Source organism: Macrosteles quadrilineatus, unplaced genomic scaffold, assembly GCF_028750875.1.
Source record: "Macrosteles quadrilineatus isolate MER2022 unplaced genomic scaffold, UCM_ALF_1.0 Scaffold_1__1_contigs__length_201487025, whole genome shotgun sequence".
Classification (NCBI taxonomy): domain Eukaryota; kingdom Metazoa; phylum Arthropoda; class Insecta; order Hemiptera; family Cicadellidae; genus Macrosteles; species Macrosteles quadrilineatus.
In genome coordinates this window covers 25475753-25499127 of record NW_026542594.1, presented here as the reverse complement: position 1 = coordinate 25499127, position 23375 = coordinate 25475753, and the positions used below count along the sequence as shown (strand labels likewise).

At 34.5% G+C, this 23375-nt stretch overlaps 1 protein-coding gene across 1 annotated transcript in view; it reads left to right on the top strand.

The window, feature by feature from the left end:
• The window catches only part of LOC128982112 (cytochrome P450 3A11-like), a 68049-nt gene that overhangs the window by 39433 nt on the left and 5241 nt on the right, over positions 1-23375 (top strand). Inside the window, exons 5-12 of the mRNA XM_054401165.1 lie at positions 3262-3378; positions 4677-4765; positions 5842-5993; positions 6647-6768; positions 13413-13544; positions 19334-19465; positions 20200-20426; positions 20999-21167. Coding sequence (XP_054257140.1) covers positions 3262-3378; positions 4677-4765; positions 5842-5993; positions 6647-6768; positions 13413-13544; positions 19334-19465; positions 20200-20426; positions 20999-21167 — 1140 coding nt within the window. The remainder of the gene's footprint in view (positions 1-3261; positions 3379-4676; positions 4766-5841; positions 5994-6646; positions 6769-13412; positions 13545-19333; positions 19466-20199; positions 20427-20998; positions 21168-23375) is intronic.

Sequence of the window (23375 nt, the reverse complement as noted above, 5' to 3'; positions counted from 1 at the left end):
GACCAAAAATATTAATATGATTTATTTTTGAATTCTTACTTCAATTTAAGATGTATTTCACCAGTTATAATTATATATAATCCTATATATTTTGGTCCAAGAACCTTCAGTGAAATGCCGGCTTTCATTTGAGCTATTGGTTATTCAAATCGGATGAGTTTCAATTCAAGCAAACTCAAGGTGAACAACCAACAAACAAATTATTTTTCATAAGGTTTATCTATGATCAAAAATCAATAGCTCCAGTATTGTTAATGTTTTTAGACTCAAAAAATTCAACAAATTATAGGCTTCAATTTGAGTTATTGATCATTTGGATCAGTTAAGATCAAGATACTGTATTACTCAATAAAAAATCATAAATTTGATTAATTCTCGGATATTATATCAATTGTAACGCTGCGGAGCAGCATGGGTCCTCTAGTTATTTTCTAATAAAGCTTCCATTTCTTCTTGATCTGCTACAATCCATTGATTCCTCTCAAGTTCAGGTAATTTCTCCAATTGTTTCCAAGATTTTGGTGCAATCACATTGCTTATTATTTTATTTCCCTGAGCTTTTAATGATAGTCTGTTAGGAGGAATATCTCTTGCTTTTCCTTCAAATTTTCTTACTGTCAGGTTAATATAATTTTTCTGATGATCATTATCCATCTCCATTATTATTTCCATCAATCGTATTTTATGGTTCATAGTGTCCAATCTCTTCCATTTCATTTGACAAATGTTCTTTAGTTTCATTTGTGGATGTTTGCCTACCTTCGAGTGCATTTTTCTTATAAGTACCTTTTGGTTGATCACCTTGAACACCACTTTGATTTTTCTTTACATTTTCATGTTCTTGAAGTATTGCTTGAATTATTATGATTTATATCGACACATGGGAAGAAAGATGTGTCAAAAATGACATCTCGAGTTGTATTGATTTTCTTACCCAAAGGATGACCTTTGGGTCATCTTCCAGCCCTTTGATACATCTGAGTATCCAACAAATATCCATTCTTTTGCTCTTGGTTGAATCTTGTCATTTGTCTTGTTTAGGATAAAACCTTTACAACCAAACTGATGGAAGTACAATACATTTGGAATTATTCTCTGCTATATCTATTATATGGATATTGGTTATAGTAATACACCAATTGCATCTAATGAGCATCTATTCCTAATATGAGCCACTATTGCTACTTCTTCTGCCCAAAACCTTTCAGGAAGATTTGCTTCAATGGGCAAACATCTTGCCATGTCATTTAATGTATGGTTTATCCGTTGAGCCACTCTGTTTTGTTGATGCGTACCGCTGCTAGATAATCTTCTCTGAATACCTTTGCAATTAAAAAATCCATCAAACTCTCCCCCCTTACTCTCCATTGTTTGAAGATATTTAATTTTTCTTGCTGTACAATTTTCTACTTTGTTGTTGTACGTTTTGAAAGCATCTTAGGCATCGATCGCTTTTCTTCTTCAAAAAGTAAACTTCAACCCATCTTGAACTATCTATATAAATAAAATTAGAGTTTTGTCTGTACATTTCTCAGAATCTTAAATTTTTGGTTATTTTTACGTTTTATACATTAAAGAAGCCGAAACAAGTCTCATCCAAATTTCTGTCTATCTGTCTGTCTGTCTGTCTGTCTGTAACACTCAAGATGGCATTTTACACAATCTTCTCCAGGAAAACGAGAGTACTGTACCTATCAAGATCCAAGTCATTTTAATGTATACACTGGATTGGCGAGAGTCTCTTTAGCCATTAACGTAAAAATATATATCTGGTAGATATAATTTATGCCCAATCGCTTTAGTTTTAGCTACTCTTATTTAGTTTTATAGAATGAACTTATTATTTTGCTTCAGTGTAGCATGTTTTACTGTTGTATGACAGCCTTATTGTGCATTACAAGCTTCCATGACAAGATCGATTGCATGTAATTGCCTAAAGATCAATAAATGTCTTATGTCTTATGTCTTTACGTCATATGCATCGAAATGGAAAATGAACTGTTTCTGTTCCTTCTGTTCTATAAGAATCTTTTGAAAATCTTTGCAATTGAAATCTTACTTTATTCGAAAATTTTCCTAGCAGTGCTTCATTTCTCTGAAACAATGGGAAACATCTAGTATACTTGTTGAAAGGTATTATGTTGGAGTTTGACACCAGCCTATACTATTAAAGTTGCTGAGTTGATCGTTGGTATTGCAATTAAACAGTATAACGCATGTTTATGTTTCTCATAATTTTGAATACAAAAAATAAAATTTATTTCTTACATTTCGGGGGGGGGGGGTCCAGACCCCCTCCTAATCATTGAGATGGGGACACCACTTAGGTGCGTATTTTAACCCAAATATGAGTGAAAGATGAGTGTAGAATGGTGTGTGATGACCTGTGTAGCTTTACTGACTAAGATCAGCGGTTTCATTAGTTAGGATCATTTATTTAAAGCCCAATGATCAGGAACAGCTGGTTCCCGTTTCGAACCATCAAAAAGCTACTGGCTTTTCTCAGGATCGAACCGGCGACCTTTTGATTACTAGGCGAGCACTATAACCACTCAGCTACCCAGCCAGTAAATCCTGTTATAGCGACTACTCTTAGGAAATCAGCAAGTAGGGTAGAGGTCTAGAGAATTTGTTAATACAAATAAGATAAGAAGATAAGATAAGAATATTTATTTTCTCCCAGTAATACAAGTATTACAATAATTAAAATTACAATGCACAACACAATAAAAAGAAATTGATATAATATTCTATTAAAACGAAATGTACCACGTGTCAGACTGACTAAGAAGAAAAAAAAACACTGGCTTATTCACAACAATATTAACATAATAATGAAACCTAAGAATTATACCTAGATGATTTTAATTTAATTCCCTTTTTTGTGCAATTTATTGGGAGAAAATGTAGGGCCCCCGAGGCAAAGCCTGTTTGGGGGTTCCTTCATTATACAATAACCAAATAAATAAATGAAAGACAGCGATCAGACAAAATAATCAGGATTGTAAATTAAAAAATTGAGATCTCTATAAGGTGCCATAATACAAATGTAATACTATAAATGATAAAACAAAATCTTGAAAAATCTAGAAAATAATCTTCGGCAAATCTACATCGGGTAAGCTCGGGGGGGGGGGGGGGGGGGTATCTTTGGGTAAGCTTTATTTCGATGTGCCATATACATACTTTTTTCATTTTGTTAACAGCCTTAAACAATAACCACAAATTTGACCTTAATCAAATAACAGATTCTTCTTTTAGGCATACAGAGTGAAGAACCAGATTCTACACAAGAGTCTTTTAGCCATTGAAGGTACGGAGCCCAAAAGTATCAAGGAGGTTACCAATGCAGCACTTTCATCTGAAAACATCAAGAAGGTAAAAATAAAAAATAAACTATAAAATCCAGCTTGCCAAGTGTGCTATGAGAAATGTCAATGAACTTTTAATAGTAAGTCAGGGTTCTTAGAAAGACCCGAATCAACATTACACCACTTTTGTCTGGTGGTGTCCTCCATAATGTGAAGGAGAGGGTCAGACTTATGAAAATTAAAGTAAAGATTTCATTAAAATACATCAAACTAAAAATATTTTATCTTTATTTCTCTCTACAGTGCCTCCTCCCAGTCAAATTTACTTAGTTAGGTACAGCTTTAGATGGAGAACAGGTTTCCTTTTAAGTTTTTTTAATCCTCCTACAGTAGTAGGTTTTAGTAATCAAGAGCATGTGGTTTTCGTCAAAATTTTCAAATTTGAGTTTTGGGTGGTTTTATTGGTTTTTGGTCCCCCTGACCCCAAAAAAGTAGATTTCAAAGTTTTTTTCCGTTTGAGTCTATATGTGTGGATGTGTATATATGCTAAATTTGGTATGGGGGTACTAATCCATATGTATCTCCATAAGTTTTTTTTTCATTTTTTGAAATTGTGATGTTAATGGTAATTTCTTATAAAAACCCAATAATTTAACAAACAAATCAGATTTTCAAAACATTGCTGGAACGATTTTGATTAAAATGTACTATGTTATAGTCCTTTTAACCCTAAAAACAGGGTACAGCCCATCACTGTAAAAATTACGGTTCAAAAGTTATTGCAATTTATGTGGTTTTTCCATAAAACCCCATAAAATAATGGAAAATTGGATTTTCAAAGAACGGCTTGACTGATTTCTATTTAGTATGTTTTAGTCCTTTTATCTCTAAAATAAATGGTAAACCTTGATTGCTTTTTTTATTTTTGGTGAGTCGGTGGCTCAGTCGGTAGTACCGCCAACTTCGGGCCCAAGGCAGCGTGTCAAAGGGTTCGGATCCTGGTATCTATCTTTACTTTTTATCAGTACAGTTCATCCTTCTCCTTGCTTTGCTGGAAATGTTTGACTCATAGGTCCATAGCTCAAGTGGACAGGCAAATAAGGGTAAAAAGAGGCTGACAATCTAAAAAAATAAAAAAATTGCTGTAAGTGTACTGTATAAAAGTTATTGTAACTTTTGATTTACCCCACAGAGTTAATCCCACCGCTTACTCATGATAAGGGTTGTTGACAAGCGGGGGAGAAAAAAAAGTGTCAGATTGTTATTGCCGTTTATTTAATTTTTCCCCTTGTACTTAATACCGTATATCAAAGAATTCCAGGATTTGTGTCGATCAGTAATTTATTTAACATGTGATTTTTACAGTTGGTGCCTCGAATGAACAAAGCAGTTGATACATTTACTCAACTGATCATAAGAGAATCTAAAGCCGATGCCAAAGTCAACGTATCAAAGTAAGAAGCGTTTATATTGAACTGTAAACTTCAATGCAGTGTAAACCTCTTGAAAGAAGAACAAACCATTTACAACTCGGTTATGTTTATTTATATTCTAGACACCTAATTTGTTATCTAGGGGTCAACGTCTTAAGACTTAAAGTCTTTTATTGAAGAGAAGACCTATTATTACCTGATTTAAATGACATATCTTGAAGTCTTCACCTACATTACTGATATAGTTTTTACAACCAAGCACGGTATAGTTAAAAAACTAGTGACGTGTTGAACATTATGAGAAATATATATTTGGTAGATGAGTAGTATAATGGTTAATGCTCATCAAGCAATCTGAAGGCTGCTGGTTTGATCCCACGAATACTAGAAAAGACGATCCTTGCTAACATTAACAGCTTATCTTAGCCAATGAAAAATGCAGAGGACATTTCACTCCATCATACAATCACTTTTCCTACAGTTACCTAACAATGTACATGTTCTATCACTGATTTGAGAAAGCAAAGTGGCCAATTCACTCATCAGTGAGACAATGTTAACATTGTCTCACTCTAATTACTTTGTCTCACTCCAGATTAGCAATGTGAAGGCACAAAATAGTAAGCGCGTAACATGCAGACAACGTCGTATGCGCGCGAAATACGTTGGCAGCACTGACTGTAAATCAGCTGGTCAGATGTACTGTTGTATCATTAGTCATATTAAAAGTTCACTTCTGTGTAAAAATAAAATATGTTACGTTTTTTTTAACAATTTATTTGTTTTATAGTAACTGTAGGAAAAATATAATATGCAACTCTAGAGAGGCAATTGCTCACTTTGCTCACTAGTTGCACAAATAACTATTGCATTCATATTCAGTTAAAAATATGAACACAACGCTGGTTTTAATTTAGTGATGAAGAAAAACAAAACAAAATGATTCATATTCAGTTAAAATTATTAACACAACGCTGGTTTTAATTTAGTGATGAAGAAAAACAAAACAAAATGCGATTCCATTCTACAGCTTATTATTAAGAGAATCTTTTAAACATCAGTTTAAATTAAAATTACCTGTTGTCGTTGTGTCTTAGGTGTGTGATTGAATACCTCAGCGATGCTCTTGCTTTTACTATGTTCGGACTTGATCTCAACGCTGATGAAAAGCTTAAGAAACAATTCAACATGACAATAAACTGTGCCTTTGCAGTAGTGAACCCGAAGAGTGCCTTTTCTATTTCCCCATGTAAGTAGGTTGTTTTTTGCGCTTATATGAAAGACATAAATAATATGTATCATAAGGACATTCATGATTGGAAAATAATTGCAGGATGCTTAAATTCTTATAAAGTAAAAGAAAATATTTTATTCAAAAGTAGTGGTTATAAATAGATAAGTTTATTTTAATTGTACTTTAGATAGTCCGGTAGGCTTATTCAGCTGCCAAAATAGATAACCCCCTGAAAACCTGCTAAGTTAAAACACCAAACTAGAAACTATGGGTGGTCAAAGAACAACTTGACAACTGCTTAAGCAAAACTTGAAAATATGTTAAATGTTGATAATAAAAGTGTGGTTATTTCTATCTTTAATCCATATAGTCAAATCATTTAAAACATGGTTGTCTTGTACATTTACAGTAATTAAGAATGGATTATGCTAAACAAACATTTTAGGACATGTAAATTAATGTTCAAGACTAAACAAAAAAATAATACTGTATAACATTTTAAACTACAGAGCTAAGATATCCAAACTCTTATAGTATCTATCATATTACACAGCTGTTCTGTGATCCTAAATAATAGTGGAAGGATATATTTATCTAATATCTTCCTAGTGTAATTTAATTGTGTACTATCATTGACTAAGGTATTGTTCTCTGCTGCTATATTTCAGTTTTGTTCGAGTCTCTGGGCACACTTGATGACTTTGTTCTGAGGAAAGATTGTCTCGGTTTCCTCTCTGACTTATGTTACTCTGTGTTGAAACAAAGAAGAAGCCAGGAGGTTTCTACTGAGGTACGTCTTTCATTTTCGAGGATTCTCCTACCTAGCTGACCAAACATGAATAAACCTCAAAATTCACTTTAGCTGGTTCTTGAAAAACAAATCCAAGCGATTTTGGTTAAATAATACCATTTTAAGGCGGGTCTGTCCTTGCTGCATCTGCCGAGCTACTAGCAGCTACTCACCAGTTTACTACAAGTGTGTATGGATGTTTGTACACCCGTCGTTCGGCAAAAATAGTGTTTTCCTACAGTCACCCGACAAAGTTGGCTTCCTTGTACTGTTTATAGTACAGAAAGCTGCTAATTGCTGCATATTTATACTTTGCCGTACGGTTTATACTTTGCCGCACGGTTTATACTTTGCCGCACATCAGGATTCCAACGAAACAACACAAAACAGCGTGGTTCTATTATGCACGTAATCCGTGTACGCTCGGAAATAGGTTGGCAACACTTAAAGATAATAATACTATGAGCAGCTGATTGACTATTATAACTACGATTTAACCTGTCATTTCGTGTTTATAGTTTCGGTATTTCTGAACTTCCTGGACTTTTCTTTTAAACGTTATTAAAACATTCCTACGATCTTAATAAACAAAAAATACATTTAAAGCATTTTTTTTAGGCGCGGAAACCACTTTAAATTACAAAAACATACGGAACTATATTCTCAAAACGCGGAGCACATTTCTTGCCGAGGAAAAATAGCGGAGTGATACGGACCGCGGGTACTACTTTCTCTAAGGGCACCATTTGTGTTGCCAGCTGAATCTAAAAACGTGTTGTATAGTGTTTGAAAGACTAATTGTTTATATGATTTATAGTGACTGTAGGAAAAATATAATGTGTAACACGAGTGAAAAAGGCCTTTGCTGCACTCGAGATCATTCCGCACTCGCCTGCGGCTCGTGCGTAAACATTGCTCTCGTGTGCAGCAAAGTGCCACTTTCACCACTAGTTACACAAATAACTATTTCAGTTTCCTGCTCCATGTCAGTCCTTTCCACACATCAAAGCAAAACAGACAGATTCAGCAAATGCCATCATTTGAGCTTTTTGTCCTACATGCCACTAGTTTTATAAATAATGATGATTCAGTTTTATCATAAAAGCTTTATTGTAGATGTACTTTGTGTTTTATACAAACCTAATTCTTTCATATACAGAGTGGCTGAAAAGTAACTTACACCTCCCTAAACTTTTCAACCATTTGAGATATTTGAAATATGTTTGCGGAAACCTTCTTAGATATGAAAGGCTACAATAATTATGGACAATTTTGAAAATTTTGCCCTTAGGGGTAGTGGGGGTAAGGGGTAGCTCAAAAATGTCAAATGAGAAGTATAGTTGAGTTTGGTATCATTTTACAGGTCTTGACAAAACATAAAAATTGACATAAAGAAAAGCAAAATCGGCACACTAATAACAAAATGGCGCCCTAATACGTCCCAAATCCAAATAACCATGAGGGTGGCTGAAAATTAATTTGCCCCCCTTTAACGTTTTAACTATTTGAGATATTTTAAATCGGTTTGCAGCAACTTGTTTGGATATGAAGGGCTACAATAATTATGGTCAGTTTTAAAAATTTTGCCCTTAGGTTATTTGGATTTGAAACGTTTTAGGGCGCCATTTTGCTAGTGGGCCGATTTTGGTTTTCTTTATGTCAATTGTTATGTTTCCTCAAGACCTGTATAATGATACCAAACTCGACTATACTTGTCATATGAAAATTTTGAGCTACCCCCTACCCCCACTACCCCTAAGGGCAAAATTTTCAAAATTGACCATAATTATTGTAGCCCCTCATATTTAAGAAGGTTGCCATAAACAGATTACAGATATCTCAAATGGTTGAAAAGTTAAGGGGGGGGGAGGGTGTAAGTTACTTTTCAGCCACCCTGTATATACTACATCAAACCATGATTTTACTGGGAATGTTGCTGAAAGTCAACAGTCCCGGAAGATCAAATAATTTATACCTGTGCCGCTAGGTCAAAAACTACAATGTTTGCAGTGTCTGTAGATCAAAAATCACAGTAAGTCAAATAGTACAGTCCGAGCTAAAAACGTGGTCTATGTTAAAGCAATTGACTTATTGGGAATTTGACCTAATGCAACAGCAGTTTTCATAAAACGAAATACGGTAAAATACAAGTTCAGTTTCGCTGAGTCAACAGTGCCGGAAGATCAAAAGCAATAAAAGTGAACGTCGATTCAGTGTAAAGTAGACCTCCTGCAACGCTTACTACACCAACAAAACTCGCTTTTAGTTACTTTGTGTTTTGTCATAATTAGAATAAAGCTAAAATTATCATATTTGGTACATTATCTATTAATGCTTCTTGCCAACTGTTTGGTCAACACTGTAAATAGGTATAGTTTATGTAATGAAAAGCCTTTCGTCAAAATTTGTGGCATAAAATACACGCAATGACGATCTGAAAATTTCTGGTTATTATATACGTTTGTAAAAGGAGATCCATTTAATTGTAGAACTATTTTATGAGTTATAATGTAGTCTACACATAAACTGTGTAAATGTATTACGCCTCGGAAGGGTTGAAACCTGTCCAAACTATCATATATATTATTAAAACGTAAATGAGGTTTTTTCACATTCTGAATCAACCAGTCGACGGATTTTCATAATTTTTATGTTGAAAGAAAGATAATTTTGAGAACTAGGGAATGTCAAAGCCATAATTATAATTAAGGGTCCCAGTTTTTTAGAAATTAAGTTTTAATTTTTAAAAAGTCTAGCAGCCGACGCTTACCTTCTAAGCTAGCTTTTAGTACAATATAATTTGCTTAACATAACAGCTGTAAACATTCAGCATTTGGAAACAAATTTAAAGACATATTTAGAGTTGACATATTTATACTATGTGTAATGCTGACCATTGATACATTCAATTCTTAGGTATGAGGATGGCAGATTAATTAAATATGCATAGTAAAATTGTAGGATGTTCATTATGTTCAAATTATTTTTAAAGGAATCTTGATTTGTTTTAGTCCCATATAATTTGTTTTAACTAACAGCTGGTTGAATGTAATATTGTTCTATATAACTATTACGTTTTTGGCGAATATCCCATATAGGGAATAAGCTATTAGCGAATTTCCCATATAGGGAATAAGCTATTACCGTAGTACTCATGGTAAGACCTGGACCCGGGACCGATTTTTTTTTCGTTTTGAGGTCCCTAGAGGCCAAAAACACCATCCGTTCAAATTCATATATATATATATATATATATATATATATTTATATATGTGTCCGTTAGCGCGATAACTCGAGCAAAAACGATCCGATTTTGATGAAATTTGGTACAAACGTAAAAATACAATACAATATAGTTACAATAATAAAGCATTTTCTATTATGCACGTAATCCGTGTACGCTCGGAAATAGGTTGGCAACACTTAAAGATAATAATACTATGAGCAGCTGATTGACTATTATAACTACGATTTAACCTGTCATTTCGTGTTTATAGTTTCGGTATTTCTGAACTTCCTGGACTTTTCTTTTAAACGTTTTTAAAACATTCCTACGATCCACAACAACAACATCACAAAGTTAGCCTACGTTTATTCGAACGAGTTCGCGAACCAGCATGATCGGACCATGGGAACGGGGGTTTTTGGGGGGTTTTATGGGGTAAAAATGGGTTTTTCCTACTTTTGACTCAAAAAACATAAAATTTTGCAATTTCTTTCCAAACTATTTTGTAGAGCTTAAAAAAACAAATAATTTAGTATATAAAGCGTTATAATGCACCTAATGGTTACGGAGAAAATTTCAAAAAATTGTAAATTTAAAATTCCCATGTTATTCTTATGGAGAATAAGTAAACTGTTGTAGTTTGCTTGTTTATTAACATTTTTTGCCCAAATTTAGAAAATGTTTTTATTTCTTACTAACTATTAACATTTTACATAAAAAACACTTTTACCCTCCCTGTTGCAGCAAACCTAAGTATATGTTAAACTGATTCTATTTAAATAGGGAATAAATGTGATATTTTTAAGGAGACATTTTAGTGTAAATCCAATCAGGCAAATGGAAATTCGCTTAGTCTGCAGGTTTGCTGCGGCGGGGGTATTACCGTAGTACTTATGGTAACACCTGGACCCGCGGGACCGATTTAATTTTTCGTTTTGAGGTCCCTAGAGGCCAAAAACACCATCCGTTCAAATTCATATATACAGGGTGATCAACTCAAGGAGTCCACCATTGGGAAATCGGAAACGGTAAGAATTAGAGAAAACTTTAAATGGGGCACATACCTTTAATTTTTGTGGCAGTTAAAATATGATTTTAGTTTTTTATCATGTTTTCGGATAGAATATGCAATTTAAAAACTTTGTTAGCTTTGACATTTTTTTGATAAACCCACTCGTTTAGGATTACAGCCTATGGAAAAATGACTTCCGGTTTACATTTTACATCATGTAGCTCCTAAACGAGTAAGTTTAGAGCAAAATTGCAAAAAGTAAATCAGTCTTAGAATTGCATCTACATTCCTTTAAGACTATAAAATAAAAAGTTTTCCACTTTTCAAGTTTGCCGCCATTTTTTAAAATAATATAATTCATATTTTTAATGAATTTTATGGTCTTTTTGGAATGTGGATGCAATTGTAAGACTTTTTTACTCTTCCCATTTTTGCTATAAACTTACTTGTTTAGGAGCTACATGATGTAAAATGTACACCGGAAGTCATTTTTCCATAGGCTATAACTCCTAAACGAGTCGGTTTATCGAAAAAATGTCAATTATAAAAAAGTTTTTAAATTGCATATTCTATCCGAAAACATGATAAAATATAGGGTGTTCCATAATAAATTTCAAATTTGGCCGCCATTTTGGAAAATGGCGGCTGAATTTCAAAAAACTAAAATCATATTTTTAACTGCCACAAGAAATAAAGGAATGTCCCCCATTTAAAGTTTTCTCTAATTCTTACCGTATCCGATATCCCAATTACAATTGAAATTGTAATTGGACACTAGTAAGTACCAGTGCACTTGTTGCTACCTCCCCCCTTCGGTTTCATGTATTCCTCTCAATCACTTCAAACCTAGGAGGATTAAACATTAATGTTAATTAATGTTAAATCCTCCTAGGTTCAAACCTGAAACACCCAGATCGAAACTCGCCTGTCGTTATTTTAACATCGCTTAATTTTTTTACTATATTTTTCAAAAAAGGAAGATTAAATTGATTTACTTTGGATTTTAAAAAGTGGACGTTTTATTTTATTAAAGATTTATGGTGATACGTAAATATTGTGGTATAGTAAAGAATATTATATTGTAGTTAAGTGTTAAATTTTGAAATTTTAGGGTGAATCGAGATGAATCTTTTTTTATAACATGGGTCTCTCCTACCTTAACGTACATACCAAGTTTCATAAACATCGGTTGGAAAAGTGTAAAGATAAATATTTGTATGTAAAAAATACAAAATGGCGGATATCTGGTTAACGAAACGCGAAACGATTTTGGAAAAAATGTTATCGTTCATTTTCTGTTTATTTTGACCCAAGGAATTACTAGGTAAAGTGTCTCTCCGCTTATTTTTAACACCTTGTTTGTGATGTATTCTTATTAATATAAGTGAAAAATGTAAGCTGGTAATACAGAAAGATGTTTTATAAATAATATGAATGTACTGGTAATCTGTATATTCATCTTTTTCTTGTCCTTAGAACTGTAAATTAAAAGTCCACTCAGCAGTCGCATCGTACGATGTAGTTCTTTCCATGCGTTGCGAAATGCTAAATTTGCCGTCCTCTTCAACCCAAGTTATCTATTGAACCACTGATTGTAAAAAATTCAAAAAAATATATTTTACGCATCACACTTTTGGCTACAACTTTGCCACAGACAAAACCTCTCTAACCCAAAAACAAACAAAAATCTCGCATGCTAACTTTTTCATGTTAGAAATCACGATTTAAAACTATTTCACCATACATATCAATTTTTATTAATTAGATCGGTAAATAGTTTAAAGTTCCAACAAAATAGTCATTGAGTAGGACTAACCAAGAAGCTCTGTGCCAATTTTCAAAATCTTAGCACAACTTTAAGTACACCAAAACACGAAATTATTGAAGTCATGCGTCGAGAGGACTATCGTTGTTTTTAACAGATTATACTTTTGACCTTCCGGCACTGTTGACTCAGCGAAACTGAACTTATATTTTATCTTATTTCGTTTTATTAAAACTGCTGTTGCATTAGGTCAAATTCCCAATAAGTCAATTGCTTTAACATAGACTACGTTTTTAGCCCGGACTGTACTATTTGACTTACTGGGATTTTTGATCTACAGACACTGCAAACATTGTAGTTTTTGACCTAGAGGCACAGGTATAAATTATTTGACCTTCCGGGACTGTTGACTTTCTGCAACGCGTCCATTTTACTTAAACCTTGATATGCATCGAGTTATTATATTTTAATAAGAATAATGTCACAAAAATGTTTCAATGATACTGTATCTAAATAAAGAAGTCATTTATATTCTATATGTATATTGTTAAATGCATTAAATATCCTTGGTGAAATTACCCTATAAAAAAAATTAAAAAATCTGAAATTTCTCTTATGTTGACTGTTTTCCCAATTCCCAGGGGAAAGCTGTAGATTTCCTTGACCTGCTTTTGTCAGCTGCTGAGGAGGAAAAAAAACAAGCTGTCAAAAATAAAGGTGTAGATGAAAAGGAGGTAGAACTTCTTCTGACAGATATGGAAATTGTATCACAGGTAAAGCAGAAAACTATACATATAAGACTCTGCATGTTTTTTAGAAATAATATTATGTTGCCCAAAAGTTAATAAATAAAAAAAAACTATTTTTTTAAAATGATTCTTTAATAATTTATTCTGAAATGGCAACCATACGAATGTAGGTATTTTATGAATGGCTAAGTATGAATGGAGATGAGTGTAGAATGAGTGGCGCGATCTTGTAGTCTTGTTAGGCCGACATGTTCCTTAGACACTGCGGTTAATCAATAACCATACAGCCAATGGCATCTAAAGGGACCTACAGTTTAAAGTGGAATCCAAATCACATTTTTGCCTTGTAATTAACGAATTGGTCTAAAATGATCAGGATAGTACTGAGTGAAAATTTTGAAATGTACGTTTTTATGTCCCTGGCCTTTTACTTCGTAGATACTGAATATGTAGTTTATGATTGAGTGTTTTAATATTTTTTGGGACGGGGGCAATATGTTACATACAATTATTTGGCTTTAAATAGGTTCTAGGTATTTGATATATGGTATATGATAATTTTGTTTTCATTGTAAACTGACTACAATGACTAAATAGGTCTGTCCCTCGATTTGACGTCACAACCATTAGGGAAAAATTTGCAACTTTGGAGCATGACAGTGGCAAGCCTGGTGTCGATGGAGTCAATTGGTTTTAGAGACTAGATCCGGGTGTATGTCAGGATTGTAGTGCCGGTCGTTTCGAGTTGAAAGGAGGAATTACAAGATTAATAAAGGCATGTTTGTGTTTTTTGCAATTTTGGTGAGTCCATGACCGTACATAGTCGTTTGATGAAGTAGACATGGTGCTAATTTTTGTTTATAAAATATTTCAATTGCTAGATTAACCTAGAAGTCCACTTTGTATCCTCGAACATGAGGTGCAGGGCTACCGCCAGAACAGAGCCAAATAACACGTAATTTCACAACCAAAGATTCACGACCATCGTGGGTTTTTTTCACGACCAATCCAGCCTTATGAATTATTCGTTTGGTCGTGACAATAACTTAAATATCATTGTAAATTGAACATTTTAGTTCAATTGAAACACATATTTTTATTATAAATAACAGTATAATTGAAGGATTGTTTGGAAAGATTTAGATTATTCCAGACAATTCACAACCGTACCGCTTGTCCCTGACCATCACGTTTATGATTTCTATCATATAAATTTCAAAAATTAAAATATCATCATATTTCAATGTTTTATACACAAAAGAAGCACACCTCTATAAAAACATAAAGATTTTTCGGGTCTCAGGTAAGTTTTTTCAGAGTTATACAAACTTAAAAAGATTTTATTGGCTTTTTCCAATTTTTTGAGTTTTTTATTTTTTTCTAGAAAGACCAAATATACCAAAAGCTTAGTGAGCTGTTTAATGTATAATTGCCCAAAAAGTAAATTAATTTATAGCAAAACATAGTTATAAAAATAATATTAACTATTTTTAATATTCAGTTTTATGTCCAAGATGGTCGTGACAAAATTTCGTGTTTTTTCATCAAAGATGCTCTATAAATATAAAATTACCAAAGATATTGCGTTACCATGGACATCTTATGAAACTTCAAATGTTAATGAAATAAAAAATAATAAAAGTTTCAAAAAAACGGAACAAAAGATTTTTAAAGTGCTTTTCCTGAAAACGTATATTTGAAAATTTTCACTCTACTGCGGATAGTCATAGTACTCACTAGTGCAGACGTTAATCCACACGAGGGAGTATCACATCCACAGTGCATGCCTATAAATATCCACAATTCGTGGATCAATATTGTGACCATCATAAGCCAGAACCCTTCATAATGAACTAAATATTGTATTGTATTGTACCCTTTGAGCCCTTCAAACCCTACAATATTGGACCCTTCATATTGTATCGTAGTAAATTATTGAGCGGAGCGAGCGAAGCTCTTATACGTCGACTTTTATGCATTTTGTAATACGCAAACTCCTCCTAGAAGGCTGAATCAATCGTTTTCAAATTTTGCATGGTGATAAAGACCGTACCGGTGAGTGCCAACATCTATATGGCGTTAAAAAAGTCTCTCAGGAATCCGCCCCACTGGGTCTCAAAGTTTCAATGTAATCCTTATGGAAGCAGTATTTGACACATAAACAAAGACATATGATCAGCTGTTTTGAATGCAGTAGATAAATAAATAGCTGATAGCATTATTCCACAGATATTAGAACATAAACAGTGGTATGGATCATAAATATAATCAAATAACGACACTAGCTTTGAGGTCCGTGACGTAGGAAGTGGTGAAGGAAGTAGTAAAGATGAGCAGTCTGGAGTGTGGAAACTGTTTATGACAATTAGATTAAGGTATCTGCATTCCTAAAATTCTATGGGAAGAGAGGAAAACGGGTCCGAGACGTAGGAAGTGGTGAAGGAAGTAGTCAAGGTGAGCTGTCCGGAGTGTGGAAACTGTTTATGACGATTAGATTTAGGTATCTGCATTCCTAAAGTTCTATGGGAAGGGAGGAAAAATGGTCTGCGACGTAGGAAGTGGTGAAGGAAGTAGTCAAGACGAGCTGTCCGGAGTGTGGGAACAGTTTATGACATTTAGATTAAGGTATCTGCAATCCTAAAATGCTATTGGAATGGAAGGAAACAGGTCCGCGAAGTAGGAAGTGGTGAAGGAAGTAGTAAAGGCAAGATGTTCAGGGTATGGGATCTGTTTATGACCATTAGATTAAGGTATTTGCAATCCTAAAATGCTATGGGAAGGGAGGAAAACAGGTCTACGACGTAGTAAGTGGTGAAGGAAATAGTCAAGGCGAGTGTTCCGGAGTGTGGGATCTGTTTACAACAAATAGATTAAGGTATTTGCAATCCAATAATGCTAAGGGAAGGGAGGTAAACAGGTCCGTGACGTAGGAAGTGATGAAGGAAGCAGTAAAGGCGAGTTTTTCGGAGTGTGGGAACTGTTTATGACGATTAGATTAAGGTATCTGCAATCCTAAAATGCTATGGAAAATGATGAAAACAGGTCCACGATGTAGGAAGTGGCTTAGGAAGTAATTAAGTATGAACATATTGTGAGAACCGTCTGTGGCAGTTAGATTAATGTATCTTCAATCCTAAAATGCTATGAGAAGGGAAGGAAACAGACCCCACGACGTAGGAAGTGGTGAAGGAAGTAGTAAAGGCTGGCAGTGCAGAATGAGGGAACCGTTTGGGCAGTTAGATAAATGTATCTAATACTTAAATGCTATGAGAAGGGCAGGAAACAGGTCTATGACGTAGGAAATGGTGAAGGAAGTAGTAAGGCTTGCATTGCAGAGTGTGGGAACTGTCTTTGGCAATTACATTAATGTATCTGCAATCCTAAAATGCTATGGGAAGAGAGGGAAACAGGTCCATGACGTAGGGGGTGATGAAGGAAGTAGTAAAGGTGGGCAGTGTTGAGTGTGGGAATGGATTAATGTATCTGCAATGCTAAAATGCTATGGGATGAGACTGGTTAAAATGATTATGAAGCACGAACCGTTACATATTTCTATACGTATTCAATCGTTTACAATAGAAATTCACAACTGAGTTGACAACAGCTGAGTTTTACTCCATAGAGGCTAAAAACAAATTTTATTCCCTAAAGAGTAAAAATGCTACTTTAGACCCGCAACGCATGCATTAAAAACGACCGATTTTACTGCAGTATGACAAAAACAGTATAATATGAACCCTGGATGACTCCGCTCAATTTTGTGGATGCATCTGCGAACGCGACCTAGTTACAGAGATTTCTAAATATAAAAACTAATTATATAATTTTGGATAGAGGGAGGACTTCTTTATAGTACTTAGAAGTAGTACTATATATTTATTTATTTATATGCATATATTTAAGAAAATTTATTTATCGTTCAAGACAATAATTAACTTATCATTACACACAAATATTTTTTTTACTTGTATATAAAATATCATTTTAAATTATATTAGCTTTTTTTCCTAGATGCATCACCAAATGTTAGTGATTTATAAAAACACCATCAGTGAAATCAGCTGATCTAGCAAAGAGAATGAATAAAGTGGAGATGAGCTGTTTTGCGTATTATTTACAGGTGTGGCAATTTTTTTTTTCAGAACTTATTTTACAATCTGTTCAAATTTGAGAACAATAAGTAAAACATATATCAAAACAATGTCAGGAAGCAAGCACCTGTTCATCAACAAGTCTTGCCAAAAATTGGATCAATCATTTAAATATTTACAGAAATCTGTAGCTTAGGTCCAGCACATGCACAACACTTTTTAATCTGGTAATGCACTGACTATTGTCCAGCAGATTAACAGACTGTTCGGTTGATATTCTAATTTTTCTTGATCATTTTTGCTAATGTCTGTAATTTTTTCTTTCACTGATTTAATTTGAAGTCATTCCTAATTGTAGTGTTGGATACGAACCAGGGTGCGCCAATAATTCTTCTCAGTGCCTTAGCCTGAAATCGTTCAAGAATTTCGATGTTGGATTTGCTCGAGGTCCCCCAAAGTTGAATTCCGTATGTCCAAATTGGTTTGATCATAACTTTATACAGTAAAATTTTGTTAGCCAATGATACCTAGTAGCCAATTGAGTTTAGGAAGTTTTAATTCCATTTGCTGTCTCTTGCACCAGATATGAGATTTCCAATTTAATTTTTTGTCAAGAGTTAGACCTAAATATTGTACACTGTCTGCCTCCGTTAAGGCTACATTATTAATGGTTACTGGAGGATTGTGCCCTGTTCTCAGAGTAAAAACAATATGTTTGGACTTGTTTTCGTTGACTTTTATCCTCCACTTTTTAAGCCAATATTGGAGCTCAGTCAAGGCAGCTTGTAGATTAATGTAAGCGACTTGAGGGTCCACATGACTCGACAACAGTGCAGTGTCATCAGCAAACGTAGCAACTGTGACGTTGGGGACCATAGGGATGTCTGCTGTATATATCAAATATAGGAAGGGACCAAGAACACTCCTCTGAGGTACTCCAGACTGTATCGGCTTCAGATCAGATAACGAATTATCAAATTTTATTTGAAAAGATCGATTGATCAGATATGAGATTTTAGAAGGTTATAAAAAGAGTGAGGGAGAGAGGTTTTGAGTTTAAACATAAGTCCGACATGCCACACCTTGTCAAACGCCTGTTGGACATCAAAAAATGCAGCAGAACAGTACTGTTTTTTCTCAAATGTGTTTTTTATAATATCCACTAATCGGTGAGTTTGTTGAATGGTGGAATGTTGTTTGCGGAAGCCGAACTGATGATCTGGTATTAAGTTTAATTCATCAACAGTGGGGGTTAACCTTTTAAGTATTACCTTTTCAAACAACTTTGATACTATAGGAAGCAAGCTTATGGGTCTGTAAGAAGGTGTGGCAATGTGATAATTTGCATGCAGTGGTATGAAAAATGATTTTCATTCATTTCATTACCACTGAAGGTTTTCGGGGAAGCCAATTGATCTAATAATATGGTAGAGCAAACACGAGACTTGGTCCCTGAGGTCCTGGGTTGAAATATCCTGCCAATCATCAATGAATTTTGTCTAAATGGTGTACCCTTTAGGTCTTGAAGTAATGTATAAAACGGTTCTGGGGCTAGGGCTAGGTTCTAACCTAGTCCCTTCCCCCCTTGGATGTGAAGGTTGGGTGGACATGAAAGGAAGCAATTTGAGCAGCATTTTGGAGCAGCGCCAAATTGTAAAGTTGAATATTTGTTTTTTTTTTTTATTAAATTTGGATTGCATTAACCTTCTTTGTGTTGTTCAGTGTGTGAGTGTTGTGCTGACTGTCGCACAGCTGTCTAGGTCTTCTCTCGCCCTCTCCCTCTACACTCTCGGCTCTCTGCCTTCTATACAAGACAGGCTGCGGAATGAAGTGGAAAACCTGCTTCAGAAACATGTAACTGGTTTAGTATTTAACTTTTTTGTAAAGAGTGTACTTTATGTGCAACACTTAAGTTGGGACTGTATTCGATGGTAAAACATTGATAAGCAATTATGAGAAGTTTTTGTGACTTGCTAACTGGAATATCAAAAATAAGTGTTAAAAATAGACAAGAATAATTAAATATAGAATGTCAGCCGTGCAGTGGTTACCATGTTTACCATAGGTTCTGGCGCACACCGCTGGGAGCGCCGTGTAGTTACGTAGCGCGTAGGCCGTAACTACATGGTGCTTCCCGCGGTGTGCGCTAGAACCTATGGTAACCGCAGCACAGCTGACGGTCTATATTTATTTTTTGTTGTCTATGGTGTTACATAGTAATTTAAGGAATTTGTTTGGCTAAAATATATTTTTTAACTTTTTAAAGAATTTCATATATATTTGACAAACATTTTGGCTAGCGTATCCATAAATACACAGATATTTTTTCAGCTGAAACCAATTCATCAGTACTTTTTAAAACTGAAAGAAAACTAAGAGAGTGAACTAAAAAATGACGTTTTTATACAATTTTGGATTGTATAAAGTTTTTTGTTGCTCTAAAGGTAACTATAACGGTAAATTTGGTAACAGTAGTTAATATCATAAGATTTCTATGAATAAAGATTTCTATGATTTTTATTACTTTCTAAAGACTAAAGTCATTTTGAAATTGACAAATTATATTTTGAGAACCCTTTGTTTTGTAGAGCGCCAGTACCTATGAGCTAGTGCAGGAGTGTGAGTACCTAGATATGTTCCTTGGAGAGATTCTGCGGCTTTATCCTCTTGAGTACAGACTGGAGCGAGAATGTGTGGAGAACACAACCCTAGGAGAGGCCAAGGTGGAGCAGGGAACATTGGTCTCTGTGCCAATCTATGCAATTCATCGACTCGAGGAATACTACCCTGACCCTGAAACCTTTCAGCCTGAAAGGTTAGTTTTCTTACTTGTAAACTTTGTAGAGTTGAATCATCAAATAATGTCATTATAATTTTCATCATCTTTTAAAACCAGTGTTTGGACCACTTCCTTATAAATAAAACAAATTTATCTTTATTTACTATAACACATTTTATTAAAATGACATTAGTGTCACCACCAGGAATGCAAAATAACTTTATGAGTACTGGATAACATATTTTGAAAAAGATTTTTTTTATCTTTGAGCTATAATGTAAGATGCTTACTTTCTCATTTGGTGAAGTGTGGATTTGGCTGGTATGTTGAAACTTGAGCCAGGACGTGTCTGGTTCGAAAGTCTGTTTCTTGTTCCTGAAGATTTTACTTGCAGAATAATTCTTTAATGAGCAGGGATACAAAATAATATCTTTTAATCCTGACAAATCTGCAGTTTTTGCATGGTTCAAAATAGCAAGATCTGATTTGTTCTAAAGGAGATCAACAAGGTTAACTTGTAACAAAGCTACATCAGAAAAACAAAAAAGTCACTATCCTTCGGTACTTCCAAACCTTTAAGTTAGGCACAAATTTAATTTATGTTTCAGATTTTCTCCTGAGAACGCTTCCAAGAGAGACCACAGTATCTACCTGCCGTTTGGCCAGGCAGGCACCAACTCGTCCAACATCGGCATCCGTATGGGAGTGTTGTTGACCAAACTAGCTGTAGCAGTGCTGGTGTCTGCCTTTCAAATGTCCAGTGTTGAGGGAGCAAAGGTAACATCACAAAGAGGGGCCTGAAGGAACTGAACATAAAGTTGATAATTTATTACCAATATCATTCTCAATAACATTATCAATGTATAATATGCTAATGTTTGCTAACAATGGATTTCCCTTATACAGGGTTCACACTATTTTAGGAATTGATTTCCCTGACATTCCCTTACCAAAGGTCAAAATTTTACCTGACTCTCGACTTGCACCGAACACAACTTTTTAGGAATTTTATAAAAATAAACTAAAACTTGTTTAATAATTGACCTCCACAATCCCCATAGCCGGGCAACGCTCTCCTTATTATTATTTTAAAACATTTGATTTTGATATACAAAACTTAGCAGTTTCTAATACATAGGCTAATACTGTGAAAAATTTAGTTGAATACAGGATCTACCAACAAGAAATATTTAATGTTTAATGTTCTTTCAACTGAGAATTTGGTTATAAGCACCCGTACCTTAATTATAAATATTTTATTAGCTAGAAAAAAATTAGCAACCACATACATACCCCCACTCACCCCCTACGAAAGAGTGAAGAGATAGTAAACAAAACATAAAAAAACTGCAAATAGCTCACAGTCATAATCGTTTTCTTTTAATTGCGTTGTGATTGAGCTCAGTTCAGTGGCATTGATCAAGTGCTAGTTACATCAAAATGGAGTACCTAGATTATTTGGAGTATAAGAAAATATATACAGTGTATCAATAACCCCGCCACAGAAAACCTGCAGACTAAGCGAATTTCCAATAAATAAATAGGACTTTCAATAAAATGTATTTAAATAGATTTAGGTTTAACAAGTTCCATATACATGGTAATCTTTGTTAAATGATGGAATGGGCATACGGGAGGGACGATGGCTAAAGGTGTGGTGACGTCATATCTATAGTGGCTAATGTCTTCTCTTGAGGCAACACAATTACCGTAACGAGACGTTGTGATTCCAGCGGCGTTCGTATCTTAGTTGATAGCGCATCGGACTAGTGTTCAGGAGGTCTCGAGTTCAAAATCCGTCGGGGACACTAACTTTTTGTCAAACATTTTGCTTTATTTGATTTTTACCTTTTATCTTTTTTATATCGTCAGCAAGTTTGGTTGGTTAGGTTAGGTTATGACAGTTTAATTTTATAGTTAAAAAGTTAATTTTTTAACTAAAAAATATAAAATGAACTTAATTTAAATTATTCAACTTAGCGGTTCTCGGTTCTAGCGGCGAACGCTGACACTGTTAGCCATCGTCCCTCCCGTGTGCCCCACCGTGTGCACACTCTGTACGTATTTATAAGGTATAGTACTTAAAGACAACTGATTAAATAATTAAATCGTAAAGTGAAAATAAAGTTAGATCTTAAAATAATTTAATATAAAGAATTACGGTTCTTCAGTCATTGAGATGTAAAACAACGATCTTACAAAACTACATTTTTGCAATGGTACAATGCAGAAACTTACACCATAGTCTACTAATTAGCCACCATTGATATACCAAGATAAAATTGTATCCATCTTCAATTGTTCATCTTTTGTTGTTGTCAACGGTAACGTGTTCTGCAGTGGCCGTTGCCATCGTCAAAACCTGAATTTCCGGCGATTCCCTGTCCATCTAGCCGCACTGCAACTTAGTCGCGACTATACTTGATCTATACGACCATTTCAACTTAGGCGCGAGCTCCCAAGCCTGGTTTTTGGTCCGGGGACTAAAGTTAGGCACGTCTAACACTAGGCACGTACTAGCTGGGCTCGAGCTCCCAAACCGCCTATTCAACAAATTAGTTAGTATTCAACAATCAACAATAAACTGTAATTGTCAAGAACACAGGCAATCTAGATGACATCTTTATAGGGTCGGAACGAACATTCGCAAGAATTGAGGTTAATCTGGTTTCCCTAACGCAGCAGACTGTCTAACAGCAAATTTGGTAATTTGAATATTACACAAAATTGCTTAAAAATGTACAAGAATACTACAGTTTTTTTTATAGACTCCACTTTCACAAGAAGATTTTTCTCCAGAGAGAAGTTGTTGTTGAGAAGATGTCATGTATTAAAAATTATGTAGAATACGACAATTTTTTAACCAACCCAAACTGAAAGGATAAGTTATCAGAAACTACACATAAAACACTCCTCCTATATGTAGTAATGGTCAATGGGAAAGTATTGTTTTCGTAAACATTTTTGAGTTTTAGTTTTGGGTGG